The 17,943-nt window shown below is 42.2% G+C and overlaps 1 protein-coding gene across 8 annotated transcripts in view; it reads right to left on the bottom strand.

Moving 5' to 3' along the window:
- Nucleotides 1-237: 237 nt before the first annotated feature.
- sh2d3ca (SH2 domain containing 3Ca) overlaps nucleotides 238-17,943 on the bottom strand; it is a 48,634-nt gene continuing 30,928 nt past the window's right edge. For 3 of the 8 annotated variants that reach the window (XM_027282192.1, XM_027282194.1, XM_027282193.1), the window contains 12 exons: nucleotides 11,697-11,825; nucleotides 9,337-9,486; nucleotides 8,336-8,613; nucleotides 8,134-8,211; nucleotides 7,311-7,438; nucleotides 6,852-7,221; nucleotides 5,271-5,400; nucleotides 5,064-5,179; nucleotides 4,410-4,581; nucleotides 4,172-4,283; nucleotides 3,872-4,078; nucleotides 238-2,617 (listed from right to left, as the gene is read on the bottom strand). In XM_027282192.1, coding sequence (XP_027137993.1) covers nucleotides 2,442-2,617; nucleotides 3,872-4,078; nucleotides 4,172-4,283; nucleotides 4,410-4,581; nucleotides 5,064-5,179; nucleotides 5,271-5,400; nucleotides 6,852-7,221; nucleotides 7,311-7,438; nucleotides 8,134-8,211; nucleotides 8,336-8,613; nucleotides 9,337-9,486; nucleotides 11,697-11,825 — 2,046 coding nt within the window. In that variant the 3' untranslated portion in view covers nucleotides 238-2,441. Of the gene's footprint in view, nucleotides 2,618-3,871; nucleotides 4,079-4,171; nucleotides 4,284-4,409; nucleotides 4,582-5,063; nucleotides 5,180-5,270; nucleotides 5,401-6,851; nucleotides 7,222-7,310; nucleotides 7,439-8,133; nucleotides 8,212-8,335; nucleotides 8,614-8,802; nucleotides 9,145-9,223; nucleotides 9,245-9,336; nucleotides 9,487-11,696; nucleotides 11,832-17,943 lie in introns of those variants that run through there. The other 5 variants (XM_019272471.2, XM_010736850.3, XM_027282197.1 and 2 more) reach the window with 4 other exon arrangements.

The following is a 17,943-nucleotide window of genomic DNA, read 5'->3' on the forward strand; positions in this document are numbered from 1 at the left end:
GTCTGTGTCACAAAGGAATGAAATATATCAGTTTGGCTAAACGCTTACTTGTTGGCTTTGGTCTTTTTCATGGGATTTGATGACTATAAAAATAATTTAGAATGAAAAGACATTTTTAAAATTCATTTAAGAGATTGCCTTAAAGACATTAAGATACAAGTGTTACTATACCAGAAAAGTACATACATGCTTTGTTTTTTCTGAAAAAATATAAATTAAAAAAATCACACTCTTTGACACGAGCAATCATTTTATTTGAAAAAAGGTGAATTGCTATGTACAGTACGTAAAAAAACATGAGATCAGCCCTAAAACTTGTCGTCTTTTTGCTTTTCAAGTTCATCTCATACAGTCCTGTTATAAAAAACAGGAGAATCCACACACTGTCAAAGCATTCCTGTACAGCATTCAACAAAGGACAAATAAAAAACATATTACATCATCATCATCATCATCATCATCATCATATTCATCATCGTCACTTTTTCATCATCAGTGTCATCAGGTATCAAACCTAAACCAGTAGGTTTGATATCTGATAGGAGTGACAGCAAACATTGGTCTCAAAATACACACCATAAATGTGTTTTTTTCCCCTGTGTGTGTGTGTATGTCTTCCTGTTATGTCATATTACAATTAATGATCCAGGGTTTTTTGCTGACTAAAGATCGCCTCCTGTTGGAGCACAGTGGGAAATGGCACATGGCTCTTCACCTCATGAACTGATCTGTACAGCTGACACTAAATGTGGTTCAAGACTAAAGAGTTGGGGCAATCAACCATCCGTTTAAAGATTTCTGATATGCAACTCTCTGATAGGATGCTTTCAGGATTATTTCAGTTTGATTGATATCTGATATGACTTTCATTCATATATAGATTATCAGTGTGAATAGAGTTAGGAAGAAGATTGTAAAAAGAAGGTGGTGTAGGGACCAAAAAAAGTGAGCTTTTCTGAATGGTTTCAGGGGTCTCAGCACTTTGTTGAAATGATTGCATAGCTCTGAGAGTTGGCTCCAGCCCTCTCAGGCTCACATGCTGTAAATAAAGCGATGATTTAACACTGAACAGTCAAGCAAAAAAAATGAAATCCCACAGCAATAAAAAAAAAAAGGATCATTTTAGCTCTATTGCTGCAACACAAATTCAAAGCATACAATCAAAAGACATTCTTCTGTGGTCAGCATGTCCTGATGAAAGATGACAGATTCCTCTGTCATGATTACTCACAGACATGAAAGCTCTTCACTGTGTCATCTGTATATTTCTCCAGTTTGACATAATTTAAAATACACATTTAAATTAGTAGTTTAAAGCAACATTTTACTTGGTATAACATTTACAGCTGCATGCATCAACCATTATTTCTGTAAATGTACAAACTGAAGTTAGAGTCGTACCATAGCATGTTCAGAAATGTTTCTACACTAAGTGAAACATTGCTTTAAGTACATTTAAAGAGTATATATTCTATTTCCTCGGTGCTGTTTTTAGTGAAATTCTGTGCACGAGACACAAAGCAGTAAAAGTAGTCGACCAGCTGCAACAGAGGGAGGTCGCTTTGTCCCCTTATTGTTTTTCAAAACTCGCAAAGCCCTCATATTGAAGTTGCTGCATTACTTCTGCAAATGTTTCATTTCTGATACATTTATTAATGCATGCCTGATACATTTTTAATGGGATTCAATGGGACTGCTTGATACATATTTAATGAGGTTTTATGAGCATGGTTCCCTTAGAATGAACACTGACAGATTCTCATGAGTTTGGTGATGTCCATGATGTTTAGATATCCTTTGATCATAACAAATGAATAAGACAAAAAAAACAAAAACACATGAAATATTAATGACGTACAAAAATGCAGGAATGTAAACATACATACATACAGACACGCGCACATTCACTCTCACAGACAGAACATCTATATATGAGCTATGTAAGTTATTATTATCATTTCTGCTACAGTGTGTGACAGCAGTTGTTGGAAACAAGAGAGTGTCTGTGTTTTATTGGAGCAAAGCCAAACTCTGCAGCTCTGATTGGTGGCCCTCGAGACACACCGTACACATGTTACTGTTTGTATCCAGCAGAGGAGCCGGTCGTCCATCTATCCTATCTTCTTTTCCACTCAGCTTGTCTCCTCTCTGATGCCATTTAAATATTTTAGCAATAAGTGAGGAAGTCCACAGGGAGGAACAGAAAGAGAAGTCCACAGTGAGTGCAACACATGTTTTAAGTGAAACCCTCTTCTCTGTATTCCTATTGCTCACTGCACATGCTCTGTTAGCTGCCTCTTCATTTAGTCTCAACCTTTCCCGAGATTCAACGCTGGTCTCTTCCACATCATCCTTTGCGATGCAAAACAACACCATACCACGATGAGTGGCGAGTGCAGATGGAGGTGTTTTGGCGTGATGTTGGTTGTCGCGGGCGGGTGCTATAGCTCGCTGTGGCGCACGGGAGGCTCTAGCTTGTGTGACAGGGCGGTGAGGACCTTGTCGAACTTCTCGTAGCGCTCAGATTGGCTGCCCTCAGAGCCGCGGCTGCCCCACAGCAGACGCATCTGAAACTCTGTCTGGAAGATCTCGTGGATTTCTGCTCGCTCCTGGAGTCCTGGAGAGGAGAGAAGAGAGGAGGTGACTCTTTGGAGATAACATAAAAAAAAAAGGTGAATCAAATCCATAATTGGATAAAGAAATAAAAATATAAATCTTAAACAAGTTACAAGATAAATCTTTTCTCTCTGTTCTATTTAAAATAGTGCTTAAATATCATCCTTCTGTTCCTCACTGCAATAAGGATACAGGGAATGTAACCTGTGTGCCTTGATGTGCATGAAGTACATTCCTTCCTGGTGTGTAATTGAATAATTCAGGCTCCCTAACTCTACCCTATAGATAAACATCTTGAGCTGACCCAATATCATCAACCGTATGAAGCGAGGATCTCGACTTTAGCTTGTAACGTTGTTGATGAAAGGAGCAGACGGGTCAAGCTGATCGATGGTGAGATATAACAGAAAACAGAGATGTGAGCTGATAGCTATTGACACACGGTTCAATATAGCAGTAATGGCCTCAAACTGAGATCCATTGGGGAGGTATTAGGGACCAATACAGTTAACATAGTGGGCCCAACCACACACACACACACACACACACACACACACCAACACACACACACACACAATCATTATATGAAATCTTTGTCTTGAACACACATCATTTTGATGCTATACATTAACAGCATGAGATGTAAGATGATATACCAGCTGTACCACAAGAACATAAGAGGCTGTGGTGAGAAAATGTCTTATTTTCATAATTTTTGAAGGTCGGCATTGGTAAAATAATAAACAATGCTGGTTGTATTTATGAGCTTAAAATAAACAGTATCGAGGTAGAAGGGTGGTGAGAAACCGTGTATTTGTTAATTAGCAGTAAACACAGGAAGGGGGACGGAAATGTCTGTACCAAACATCATAGGAATCCATCCAGTAGTTGTTGAGAAATCTCAGTCTAAAGCCAGACACCAAAAGAGGATTCATCATCTGGAAACCATGAATGTCTGTTCAACATTTTCTGCCAATCCATCTAGTATACCCAAGTTGAGATATGTCACTGCATAAGTGAAAACTTTGACCAGCTGGTGGTGCTAGAGGAAAAGTCAGAGGACCACTTAAGACAGTAGGGTTCACCCTCTGGGGAGCTCACATGTCTGTACAAAAAGGCAATCCATCCAAGACCCGTTGACCACCAAAGTGGTGGACTGACCAAATGCCCGACCGACCAAGAGACAGAAAATGGTTTCTCCATACAAATAGAAACATCATTAAAACAACACAGATCTGTAACAGGTCATGCTTACCCTGCAGTTTGGTCTCAGCGTTTGTTCTATAGATCCCGCCATGATGTGCGATGGTACGAGCCGCCTCTAGATGGTACATGACCACGTCTACTCCCACTTCTGCACTCTCCCAGGGCTCCAGTGCCTCCCCGAGAGCCATGCCCCGCTCCAGTAAGGACAGGACGGGAATGATGTGAGGGAGGGAGGTGTTGGACAGGGCGCTCGACTCTGTAAGCAGAGGAGAGATTTAAAGTTTAGAGCTGTAAATAAATACACATTTTTGTTTAAAACACATACCAACCATGTAAATTAGGATCTCACCTTTGCCATCGTTCATATTCTTCATGAAAGGTTTGAGCTTCTTCTCGTAGAGAATAGCGCCCTCTGTGTGTCTCTGCCGCAATGTCACCCACGTCTGCTCCAGGCGGGAAATCTGTGATGAATGAGTGATACAACATTTTTATTTACAACATTTAAGACCCCTGAAACCATTCAGAAAAGCTCAGAGTTTTTGTTGTTTTTGCTAATTGATGGTGACTTCCACCTGTATCCGTCTCACCTGTGGCAGCTCCAGAGCTCTCATCACGGCAGCGAAGCCAAACATGTTGCCCAGGTTGCTTTTCAACTCTGCTGCTAATTGGATGGTCTTGTGGAGCAGGGCCGCCCTCTCCTCTGTGCTTCCCGTACAGCCTAACAGGTCCACTGCCATCATGATCGACATGGTGTAGAACCTGAGAAGAGAAGCAGGTATTGTTCAACAAAACGTATCAATAAAAGTTAATTACTGCTGCTGATAGGGAAGCAGAAGTTGAGTTAAAGCCTTATTTTGAAATTCACATTGTGGCAGATTGTATTGATTATGAGCGATGTAATCTGAGGGAGCCTTCACATATATGATATATATTATTTCCAGCAAAGTTAAGAAAGAGGAAGCCGCAAAGCTTTGATGCCTCAGATTTAGTTTTTAACGTTTTCTTTCAGTAACATGCCGTTACATCGACTGAGAAATATTCATTACATTGTATAATGAAAGGAGAGGTGGAACAGAGAGAAGAGAAGAAAGAGGATGAGTGATTTTGAACATGATAAGAACAGAAGTGGAAATGGAAGAGAAGTCAGAGAAGAACACAAGAGCACAGTTAATCTATAGTTGAACTGATGTCAGAGTTAGTGAGTGATGTATAAAGAAAGACAGTGGATATAAAATGTGTACCTCTCCAGTAGGTCAAGTCTGAGCTGGTGTCCATGTGGTAGTGTCAGTAACTCCAACCCTGAGGACACTCCCATCATTCTTTGCATCTCTGAGGTTACTCCTAATATTCTCGCCACCTGTCCAAAGAGTTTTTTAAAAAAAGCATTAGATGTATGTGTGCTGTGTGTGCAGGTATTTGTTAGAGTGTGTGTTTGTGTTTGTGCGTACCGTGCAGTCCACCATGGTGATGTGTTTAGCTGCGGTCCTTGCATCCACCTCGGCCAGCAGCTCTTTGACTCTCTTCAACACCGACATCTCCAGAGGCTTGTTCTCAGCTGGCATAAGGCAAGACTCGTACCTGTTCAGGAGCGATTACACCGTGTTAGAAAACACAGGACATGAGCACTGGCAAAGACAGCAAGGACAGAAGGGCTGGAGAGATGAGTCACAACAGAATATTTGGTTGGAAGAAGATGCACTTTTTGACAAGGGGCCAACTCTTTGTTGAAAGAACTCTCTGCTGATGGTGGACAAACTATGTAACCTCTTCCTCTCCAGCCTTCTTTAAAGGAAACATTTCAATGTGCAGGTGGCAGGGGCAAAGCTGTTCTTAAATTACATGAAACAAATACACAGTAACATCTCTGTTGTGCAAGCTATTGTTAGTTATCTGCTGACACTGGAGCCATGTAGATGTTAATATTAACCTACAAGAACTGAGCAGAAAGTTTTTTCCAGCAAATGCACATGACAAATCACAGACCAGTAACAAATGGTAGCCCTTCAGCCCTGTCATAGATCTAACCCTAAGACCACTGGATATATTAGCAAACTGGACTTCTGCAAAGCAGAGCAAATACTTAACTGTCAACCTTCACTGTACTGTTAACGCTGACAATATTCCCCCTGTGCCCATATTTCTACAAGGGACGCTGAGATGTCTAAAGCTTCTGCCCGCTCCATCGCTGCTGCCAACTCAGTGTACCTGACCATTTTCCTTTTACAAGCCTCATCTGCTATGTCCTCCCATGGTACTGTGAGCCCAGTAAAATACAGTGTCTGCTGTGTCTCTCACCATAGCGCAAAGTCTGCCCTCAGGCTATTTCCCACAGGATTATCAGCTATTTACTCAAGCCCATTTTCCAGTCTCTGCTCATCATGGCTGTGCTGCAGTGCCTCACTCCCATATTTTTGCCCTCTATGACAAAGTGTCAGCAGGTGTACTGACCTCTGGAAACACCAAGTGTACATCCTCAGAGAATACGCTTTAGTGTAGTAAAAGCTGAGCAACAGTCCACTTATGCATTTGCCACACAAGTTGGCTTCTGACTATATTTCCATTCCTTATTATACCTGCCTTATATTCATCTTGCTGTAGTGATGAGCTCTAACTGTGTGAAACCTTTTCTTTCTAGCTCCATTCAGGCAGCGGTCTTCTTGGATAACAATTCAGTCTTTTCAGTTTTTACTGAGCCCACGATCTGACTCAGCTGAAAGTTCAACCATAATGTAATCTGACAGGACGGCTAAATGCTTGGCCATATTTCTGCACCTCTTCTTGCTATAAACCCGACAATAGTTCCTTAAATGAAACATGCACTACTTTTATTTTGCACCACAAATTATGGTTTTAAAATAGTCAAACTATGTGTTGACAGTCTGAACACCCCTTTAGTCCTCAATGCATGTAGTGTACATTTAATTAGTCCCTGAATTTCTTTCCTATTACCTGAAGTCATTTTCAAAAAGAGGTAAACAATGGTAGGACTCACTAACTCATTAATGTGTTTGTTTGTATGTTTCCTGTACCTGGATGGCCTGAACGAGGACGTTGTCTCCACCTGGACGCTGAATATCCCATCTCCTTCCTCCCTCGCTCCGTCCTGCCTCCCTTCTTCCACGCGCAATCGTTCTACGTAGCTCTTCGCCGGGGGTTTAGGGGGCCTGGCAGGGCAAGGTCTGAGGTCACAGTAGCTCCCTGCTGTTTCTGAGGAATGTGATTGGTAGTTGGGATGATGGGCGGGTGAGGAGTGTGCCGAGTGAGAGGTATGCGCGGGATGCTCTGGAGGGTTGTTACTGGCTGAGGGGCTGAGCTGAGGGTCGCTGGAACGACGCATCGCAGGGGAGGGTGGGACGACGGCCAGGACTCGCCCGCCTGAGTGGGCTCTCTGCCTGGTGACTGAAGAAAGAGAGAAGAATTTTACAGTCTCTGTGTTTGTAAATGTGAGGGGGGAGAACTCTTTATTCATGTCCGTCTCTGGCACTTACTTGCACTATATGCAGGAGAAAGTGGAGTTTCGCCGACAGGTGACAAGGGGCAGCGATACTCCTGAATCTGGTCCATGCTCATCGCACAGTTCCGCATTGCGTCTTTATGGTGGTGGATTGTAGACGGGCTGCAAACACAGCATTTTTAGGATGTTAAAAAAAATCTTTGGGTATGGATTTAAAAGCTGTCAAGGTACCAAAGGGAACCTCGCAAATCAGTGCACTTCAGCACGTCACATTTATCAGTTTCAGAGGACATGAATGGTGTCATTAGTGATGTAAATGATGATTATTTGCAGGTGAGGGGAAGAAGGGAACAATATTTAGGTCGGTGCAACCTTGAGGAAAATTCTTCTGCTACATGAAACACACATTCTGTTATTTATAAATGAAAAAGTTTAAAAAAAGTAAAAAGTTTTAGATTTCAAAGAAGAAGCAGAGGATGTAGTGCAACGTGGCATCCTAGGAAGAAATGAATGAAATACTTGACTAATGTTTATCACTATTAATGATGTGAATAAAAAGCCCAGCGTGTGATTGCCATTGGTTTTGTCCCATGCTTTAAAAAGCTTGCTCAACTCTGCCCATACTCCCAATGAGGCTAACACTCATTTCCACTGTACACAACACATTTGTCTGCTCCTCCTTTGTAGATTCAAGTTTCAGCTTGAACAGCCTTGTTCTTATTGAAACGTGTGATCCAGTGTAGCTCATCACTAGGGGAGGTGCTCTTGGTGTTTGTGACGTGAGGGAACTGCAGGAAGTGCACTTATCTAGTGCTCAAACACAACACTAGTGTCACATACACATACACACACACAACCTGCAGTTGGGCACAGGTTCCGGCTCTGGTTCTGGTGTTGCCACTGGCGTCTTAACTGGACTGGAACTGTCTGAGTCACTGATCGTGTATGTAACATAAAGCAAGAATGAAACAATGGCAGATATGACGAAGACTGCAAAAAAAAAAGAATTGTTAGTGTTATTGTCAGCGGCTCGCTCCACTCCTCTTCCTCCTGGCTCACCTGTGAGGTATCATCTTCTCAGTCGTCAGCCCATCAGTCATGGTGACGCTCCTTCTCTTGATGTACGCTCCCCTCTGACTGGACGGCGAGTAGGCGGAGCCTTGCTTGCTGTTAGCCAGAGCGAAGGTGGCCTCCAGGTAGCGCAGAGGGAGAGTCCTGCTGACCGGACAGTAGATGTGGACACCGCTGGATTGGGAGACCGGTTTGCGCTGGCCCACGTAGAACCGCACAAGCTCCTGGACTGAGTCGAAACTGTCAGACTCCAACATATACTGCACCTGAGGGTGAAGAGTTTAATAAAACATCTTTGGGTTGTCTTTTTTTTTTTTGCAGGGAGTGAAGTTGCAGGATTATTTTAGCTTCTGCATCTGCGTTCTCTCTTGCACCGAAATATATCAAATATCACTCTGGGGAAACCTCCATGTTTTGTAATAGTTCTAAATACAAAATGCTGCTGTTCCACTTACACTCTATAATTTCTACTGCGGTGTCTTAATACTAGTTTACATAGTGCAGAATTATCGAATAGCTGCTTTGTGCATAATGAAATGAAACAGAAATCAGCAAGCAGGGTGGGAAGTGAGGTTTGGAGGCGGACAGGGAGACAAGAGAGACACAGCTGGGGGCACACCTGCACCACATTAGCCCGCCTACGCAACTATTTCCATCATTAGCGACGAGAGAAAAATAGGCCTCTTTAAAGTGAGGGTGGATCTTGAGTTGCCAAACACAGGTGTAAACAATGTTGAAAATGAATCCCATTCACAATCTGAGGGGAGATGAGAAGAGGAGGGCAAGGCCGGTAAAAGACTGTAGCCAGCACTCAATACAGCCTACACACAGTGAACATTTTGACAGGTTAAATACTGGTGTGACTAACAACATTACCAACGGCTGGATTCCACTTGAATGAAGCACTGGCTGAGAAACCAAAATGGAACAGAACCGTCATTAATGTTATTGGTTACACCTGTTTGCTCACCCACAGACTTTACACATACCTTGGTCTCATTGGATTTGACCAGGACTTTGCTGATCTTGAAGTGGAGCACCTCATTATCCCATCGACAGGTCAGCACGTAGTCACCCACACTGGTCAGAGAGTCACGCACGAGGAAATCTCCATTACGTACAACCAGAGTCTCTGACACCTAGACAGAGAAAAAAAAGAAAGAAAGATGCAGATTGCTTTAAATTAATAAAACGAGACAAAGGGCTCCAATTCCCAAAGAGCTGGAGGTCAACTTAGCTCAGGGAGCTACAGTGTGCATGTGAATATTTTGTTTTTGACGCTGTTGAATAATTGAATTTAGAGAATCATGTTTATGTATAACAGTGCCTTAGGACAGTTCTGAACAAACACAACGATCTCTCACTGCCAAACTGTTTCTGCTATGCACAGTTTTATGAAATGTACGCCAGCATCGATGGCTCAAATGACTTTCTGAGTATATATTTTATTCAGTTCAGCACTATTATTAAAAAAAATTTGTCATTTTGAATTTCTTGACAAAACAAGCAATCAGGAAAAGCCTCATCTATGGTCAATGGAACAGCTTCAGGCTGTACATCTTGCTGATACCAAACACTGCAGATGTATCTCTGGTTTCTGGTTTCAAAAGCTTGTTCTCATGACGTAAAAGAGGAACAGAGCTGCATCCACTTTAAAAACTACCTTCAGAAAGGGCTGCAGATGCGATGCTTTAAATCCACCTCAACACAGGGAATATGCAATGCAGCACAGCACAAGGTAAGTGATGCTTCCAGACCAGCAGGAGGCAGTATACACACAGATCAAACACTACAGATCCTCTTACCTCTCAGAATTTTTAAGCGTTTTTATTATTTTTCTTTTATCTGATCCTTTACTACATTTAAGAATATATCATGTTTCATGTTGACAGTTTTGAACAGATTGTATATAAAATAATATGAATGGAAAGGAAAGACACATTGGTTTTCTTTTGTAACTTAGGTGTTTGACGTAAGGAAGAAGCAGAAAGAAAGGAAGGCACGAAGGAAGGATATAAGGATGGTAATGTACAGTACCTGCTGAAATCTACCCACTAAGTATTGTTTTGGTTACCAGGGGGGCTCAGGGTTTCCCCAAGTTTAAACGGGGGCAAATCCATGAATCTATGAATATTTTATGTAAATGAAAAGAGGAAAGACTCACAGATGGCTGATTTGAATCTGTGTCTGTGTTTATGCATGTGAAACAGAGAACAGAGGTCGATCAAGAGACAGAGGATGTGTTTATGAACGAAGACCCTCCACATGTGCATGCAATGTGCGTCTGTGTGAGTGCGTGTGTGTGCAGATGCGTTGTTGTGTGTCTCTGTGTATCTGTGTCTTAGTCACCAGCTGTGAAACGCAATTGTGTACATCAGCAACACGCGCAGCTGCCTGTTTGGCAGAGTTTCCCCTCCTTCTTGAACGCTAAAGCAATTTCTACTGAGCTGTGACAGATGATGGGATTCAGTAATCAGTGTCATTCTGTGTGTAAAGCATTTAAACTGCGCTTTCAAAGCCAGAGACTTTGGCCAAGTAATCGCTCAACTAATACTATTGGTTGACAACCGCATTAACCCACGCAGAAATACTATTATGTTTGTGCTTTTATCTCATTTAATTCTGGCTTTTTAAAAACCTGTCATGAAATGCGTGGGGCTGGAATGCAAACCACAGCAGCAATACATCATTTTCAGAATTTATTTATGCTATACTGGGGCTGCAATGCTGCAACTAACGATAACGAATGAAGTGATTAATTATTTAACTTTAAAAATGTCTGAAACTAGTGAGAAAGTTGCCCGTCACAGCTGCCGGAACCCAAAGTAATGTCTTCAAATTGCTTTGCTCTGTCCAAAACCCCAAAGATATACAATAAGCAATGACATGAACACAGATTTTTACAGCTGCAAAGCCAAAATCTCTGAAGTCAAAGTCATCTTTTTTATAGAATATACATTTAGAATCAAATTGATCATTATTGATTGATTGTTTTGTTTATAAAATGCCAGAAAATAGAGATCAAATTACCACGTTTCCCATCGGTTCATAGCAAAATCTTCAAATGTCTTCCTTTATCTGACCAACAGCCCACAACTGGAAAACTGTGTTTTGGAAATTCATTTTCAGATGATCTGATTTAAAGAAAAGCAGCAAATCTTCAGAGTTTTTTGCTTGAAAAATGTTTGTGTGTACCATAATATGTGTGTGTACGGGCAGCGTGTTATTGCCTTGGAAAGTATGTGTGCACCAGTCTGTTCTCATACATCCATTCAGGACTAGTTGGATGTACAGTACTCCACTGTGCATGCATACAGATCCTACAGTGTCCTTCACAGTGTGTGTTTACCTCTCTGGGTATGTGTCCATGGTACCAGCCATGACTCCTGATGTCAGCAGCGCTCAGTTTCAGCTCCTCCTCCAGCTCCTTGCGAAGTTTCTCAGGAGGAGACTCCAGCAGGTACTTCTCCTTGGAGAACTGCATGGAACAAACATGAGAGGAAAACAAGACATCACATACAGCTCTTACAGTGTATTCCCATGGAAGTGGATCATAAATTGGAAACGCGGTCTATATATGACTTTTATTTATTCAGGAGCATCCCACAGAGATTAGGATCTCACCTTCAAGAGTACATAAATATATTTATAACTACTATCATTTAGAATTCACAATACAAAAAGATAAAAATATTTCAGTTTAGAGCATGAAAAAAACAAATCATGTAGTGGTCTAATAATGTAATACGATGTGAGCATCGCTTACACAAATACACACAGACATGCACAAAAACACCTGAGTTACAGAAGGCAACCCTGCAGGAAGCAACCCTGTGGGCTGCCTTCACACAAGCATGCACACACACACACACACATACACACACACACACACACACACACAAGGAACAATCCAATCGACCCTGACCTGATTACTAAGAGGCAGAAATCATGTGTAAGCTCTTATTGTTCTCATGCACTGTGGAGACCTAGCTTTAGCTTTAGAGTGTGGTCACTCAGGATGGATTGTAATGATGCCAAACACACACACACACACACACACACACACACACACACACACAGATACATATACACTCACACACACACAAACAGATCGTATTTTAGATTTCAAAGCTTCATATTTCTGTTTGTACAAAGAAGGGCACACAAATCTGGGTCATAAAACATGAAAATGAATTCCTCGGAGTGTTTTCATGGTTACACTCTTCAGCTGTGTGATATCAGCTTCGTAGGTGATATGTACACATGGATTTGTTTGAGTCCACAATCAAACTATGCGCAGTAAATAAGAATGTGTATTCTGTATCTATCCACGCAACGAGCGTGACTCATTAAAGGTAGCTCAAGTGTCTGATCCACTAAGGAACTATTTGTGTAGGTGTGGAAAAGAAAACAGGAAATCCCACAGTGGGACCTTGACATGAAGACGCCATAACAGCCGATGATTGTGGAAAGATTGAGTTCACATAGATGATCTTAGATGAGGCAAAACAGGACATACTGTACACAAACACAAACTCGTACACAGATAACCACACAACAGAAGAAATCCACACAGGGATAAACAGCGAGAGGAAACCATCTCCACTCTGCCAATATGAAGAGAAATGAGACCAGAGACCAAAATAAACAGTAAACAGCCTTGTCGCTAAGGCTTGCCTGTCGTTCCTCCTAATATTTTCCTTCAATCTCTCCCGCCCCTCTCTTTCTCCGATCTCTGTCTCCTGCTTTCTCAGTCTTTTCCCTCTGGCCCACAGTTCCTCTCATCATCCCTCACAATCATGAAGTTTCAGTAAGTTGTTCGACTTTTGCCGAACATGTGTGACAGCGAGAGAGAGAGGATGTAAGAGCGAGGATGACAAACCGCGATGATCTGTGTGTAGAGTGTGTTTCTGCCTGCATGCGTGTGTGTGTGTGTGTGTGTGTGAGTGTGTTTCTGCCTGCATGCGTGTGTGTGTGTGTGTGTGTGTGATATGAGGAGGCTACAAGAGCCAAACAATCGATCTTATCATCTCCAGGTCAATGCAAGATGAAATTATTAACTTCCTCCTCTCCCGGCTCTTCTCCCCTTCTCCTCTGCCTCTCTTCTCCAATCCTCAGGGGAAGATGGAGGAATATCGCCATGGAGGCTCACTCTCCCAGATTAGATTTGAGGTGTGTGAGTGTGTATTAGTGTGTGTGTGTGTGTGTGAAGGGGAGAAGAGGCCAATAAAAGAGCAGAGGGGTCAAGTGTGCAGTTATTGCTTTTCCCTGTCTCCGTGGAAACCCAGGAGAGGCCTGCCATTGAACTGATGCTCAACAATGAACTTCTTGTGTATATGTGTGTGTGTAAATATATGAAGGGTTATGGGGCAAATTGAAACGTCAGCGGGGCTCTATTTATGATACGGTTCATGGAATAAGCTGACATCAGACTGGATACATAGAAAGAGGGAGGAAAAATGGACAGATAATAAAAGGAGCGGTGGAAAAAATGATTTGAGGACAGACCAAGACAAAGAAAACATTGTCTTTATTGTATTCTAACATATGAGGGAAGTAGAAAGATTGCATTGAACACACAAACACACACTTGTCGCCATCAATCTAAATCCATGCCATGTTAATACTGCAGAGAAATTCCTCTATTTGTACATATTGCAGGCCTGTTTCACTGGGAAATGTCTCCCCCTCTTGACTTCAACTCAACTACAGAGACACTCAAACTCACTCTCTTAAAAAAAGTAGTAATAAAAATACTGGAAGACAATTATAAATGTTGTGTAGCAACAGCACGTGATCATGTTTCCTTTTGAAAGATACGTATATCAAGAATACAACCATGAGAGAGGATTCATCCACACAACAGCCGTACAAAGCACAGAGACCAACTTATGAACCGAGAGGCCGGCAGACAGTCAGAGACAGCATACATAACCAACATACATAAAGACAAGGCATCAGACATTCAGGAAGGCACAGAGGCAGACAGACAGACAGAAACTCATTAATGTGGACAGAATGGCAGACACGCAGGGAGACAGGTAGCCCATTAGCAGATGAGAGAGTTTAGGCAATTTAGCAGCTGATGCAGGACTTTGCCTCCCCAGGGGGGTGAAGAGAAGAAAAGTGATTTGTGTGCGCGTGCATGTGCAGGATGTGCATTCATCCATGTAGGCGCGTGCGCATATGTGTGTGTGTTCTACATGGGTGGGACTGTTAATGGTGGTGGGGGCACTATATTTGGTCTGAGCTGGAGATAAAAGTAACACCAGGTTACCAAATATAAGAGTAATGTTAAGAGCCAAACAGGCTCGGATGTATTCATTATAACGGTGGGTGTTGCTGCATAGCTTGAATGGATGGGGGTGAGTCAGGGAATAGACTGTAGGGGTTAGGGGGTGTGTTTGCATGTGTGAATATGAGTTATAGATAACAACACAGTGTGATCCATCACCTCATTTACACCAACATGCACGAGTCTCTTTTCCTAACAGCGGGCCAATTAGATGGTTTCGTCTGATGACATCACCACACGCTCCCCAAGTAAAAACTGACACGGCTATCACTCAACATCAGTAGGAGAAAAAAAATGGACCACCGAAAAGGAAAATAAATGAAAGGGACGATAATGGGGAGAAATTCTAAATATATGCACATATTTATACATATATTAAGACAAACACCCCCTTTTTTTTTTAGCAGGTTGTGTGTGTTTGTGTTACTGTGCTTCGTATGTGTTTATTACTTCGGCCAGTTTGCATACTTCTGTGCGAGCATGCAGGGTTTGCAGTCCTAAAATAAATGAACATTTTAATTGCTGCAAAATTCAACTCTTTCCCCTCCATCGCTGCAGGTGGAAGTGGTGCAGGTTTGATGTCAAAGTCAATAATATAGAGCCACAGGTATTTACAATGCACAACGCAGCGGGGGTAGAGCATTAACTCTGGCACCAGTCAGCATGTCGTTGCTTGTGGTTGAACTAGTTTGTTTGCTAATTCCTGCGCATGGAGCACAAAGCCAAGTACCTTGAGCAATTTAAAAAGGGATGCAACTAAAAAATAAAAAAAAACAGACAACTCCAAGAGCTAATTGCTGACAAATATAAAAACCTGGAGGCAGGAAAATAAAGTCTCTGGCATTTACCAGCACGGATGCAAAACACATCTCCCCCCCCAAAAAAAAAGACATGGCGACAAAAGAGAGGAATGCATTCTCGACAGACTGCAGCACTTAGATCTAAACTCATGTCAGAATGCATCTTCTTTTCTCCTTCAGCTCATGGGCTAGCCTCTAACCCCGTTGTCATGGTAACGCCCCAAGTGGTGGGCGGCAGTGGGGGGGAGGAAATGGGGGCTGGGTTTGGGCTTTGCGAGGGGTGGCGAGGGGGACACACGTATGCACACACACACACACACACATCAAGGTCAGGGGTTCAGGTCTTGAAGGAACCTTTCTATCCCTTGATCTTCTTTCTCTTTCTTCTCCTCTCTCCTCCCTCCCTTCAATTCAATGTCGCCTCTCTTTTGGGAAGATACAGACCAGGATTACAGCATAAAGACTTTTGTATCCTCCTATCTCCTATTACACACACACACACACACACACACACACACACGCACACACACACATTATGTGGGTTTATGTGTACGTACATGGCCAATATCACCCCTCTCCAGACCGTTATAATCCCTCTGTGCCCTCCAGCCTGATTTCCACTGTTATATTCATGCCGGTTCACACGGGTATAACAGTCCTTAACACACAAGTAAAATGATATGAGCATTAGAGGGAGTGCTGGTAACATTAGACTTTTTATAGTCGCCCTTTACGTTTTCTTAGCAAGGTTAGAAAGACATTGAATCACAGCTAATGAAACAGCTTTCTCAACAATGCAATAAAGGAAGCTCAATAGTGAGTTTAACACTTTGCGTTTTAGCCAAAAAATGATGCAGCCGAGTAATCAGACGGCACGCATGGTATCTATTAAATGTTGTTACCTAACACCTGCACTTGCTTGAACAATCCTGCTCTTATAAAGGTGAAAAACATCAGTAATTTCATTGATTACGGCTGTTTGTCTGTGGAGCAGACTTTATTCAGAACACGGCACATTGTTACACATGATCTCAGGCCAAAGAAATTCAAGAAGAACTCACATAAAACGAAACCTTAATTGATTTATACATGTGGGAATAGACAAGAAATCAGACCCAGGAGTCTTTCAAACCTGGTTGGCCCCAAAACAGTTTGGAGAAAAGAGAATGAAAGAACAGTGCAACCACAGAGATAAACATTTTTTTTTAAAAAAGCTCTGTTTTGCAGTATTGATTACATTATGTTTCATGCTCAATCACTTGTTACAATTGGGATATACCATGCATAAAAAAAAATACAGAGATAAAAATAACAGTGCTGATGTCTGAAGATCAGACAGTATCAGAAAACCAGCTCTTCAGAGAGTAACAACTGGCGAAGAGACGGAAAGAGAATATGAGACTGATAACAGTGACCTTCTACTGTCGTTAGGAGTGAGTGTCTCTGACAAACATACACACACAGGGCATTTACCCCTCAAGGTAGCTGGATGTCGATATATAACCCTCTACAGAAATACACACACATACTGTATATAGCGCACTGGTGTGAGCTGTCAGTCAGTATGGTGTTGGAGAAAAGACCCCCTGGATTGAGTGACAGCTGGTGGACAGGATATGACATACAGCCACACTCCCACAGAGACTGCAAGAAGCACAGTGCCACTCTGTGCGCCGCGTGGCTCTGCTTTGCTTCTACACTCTCCTTCTGCTGTACAGTTTTGTTTTCTCCAGCAGCCACGTCTTCCTCACTTTTCCCACGTCTTCCATTCGCTCAACCCCCGTTCTGTCTACTGACAGGGAGCCTCTATAGACATGAAGAGAGTGTCAAAGATAAACACAGTTTCTTCCCGTTTGAGACCCTGCACCTTATGATAGATAACTGTTGTATTATTTCATTAACTGATGTTCAAATATAGCATTTCTTCTTCTTAGATAATGCAATTAAAAATCGAAAACTGCACAGAGGAGTTTGGGGTATTTTGTACCTGTAATCCTCCTCTGGTACAACCTCTACCAATCAGAGGAAAGGGCAGTAGCCTGTATGTAGCCTGATAGACGCTACCCTGGGGAAAGTAACGTCCTCGATTTTACATTCTTCCGGTCATAAAACTTAATTGCTGTGACAATCGAAAGTGACCTTGATGAGCATATCAACGTTTTTTTTTTTTTTTATCAACTCCTCTCTCCTCTAATCTGAATTATGGTGGCAGGAGCGTAAATAGGATTTTGAAAAGTGTAGGGGGGTGGATTGGAGTGGGGTCGTGTCCCTTTCATCCCCAGTGGAAATATTGCCCTTGTGTGAAAGTAAAAACAAAAGTGGATGCACCCAAAATGTCTGTTGGAATCATCCTTTGTACTGTAGCACTGTGTGAGCCACAGCTTCTGGTACATCTCAGCACATTAGGTCAAACGAGGTTGAACCAAAATGCAGTCCTGCTTGGGTAATAACCTTTAAAGCTCCCACCTCTAGTTTAAGTAAATGTCGGACTGTCTTGCTCG

Source organism: Larimichthys crocea, chromosome IX, assembly GCF_000972845.2.
Source record: "Larimichthys crocea isolate SSNF chromosome IX, L_crocea_2.0, whole genome shotgun sequence".
NCBI lineage: Eukaryota > Metazoa > Chordata > Actinopteri > Sciaenidae > Larimichthys > Larimichthys crocea.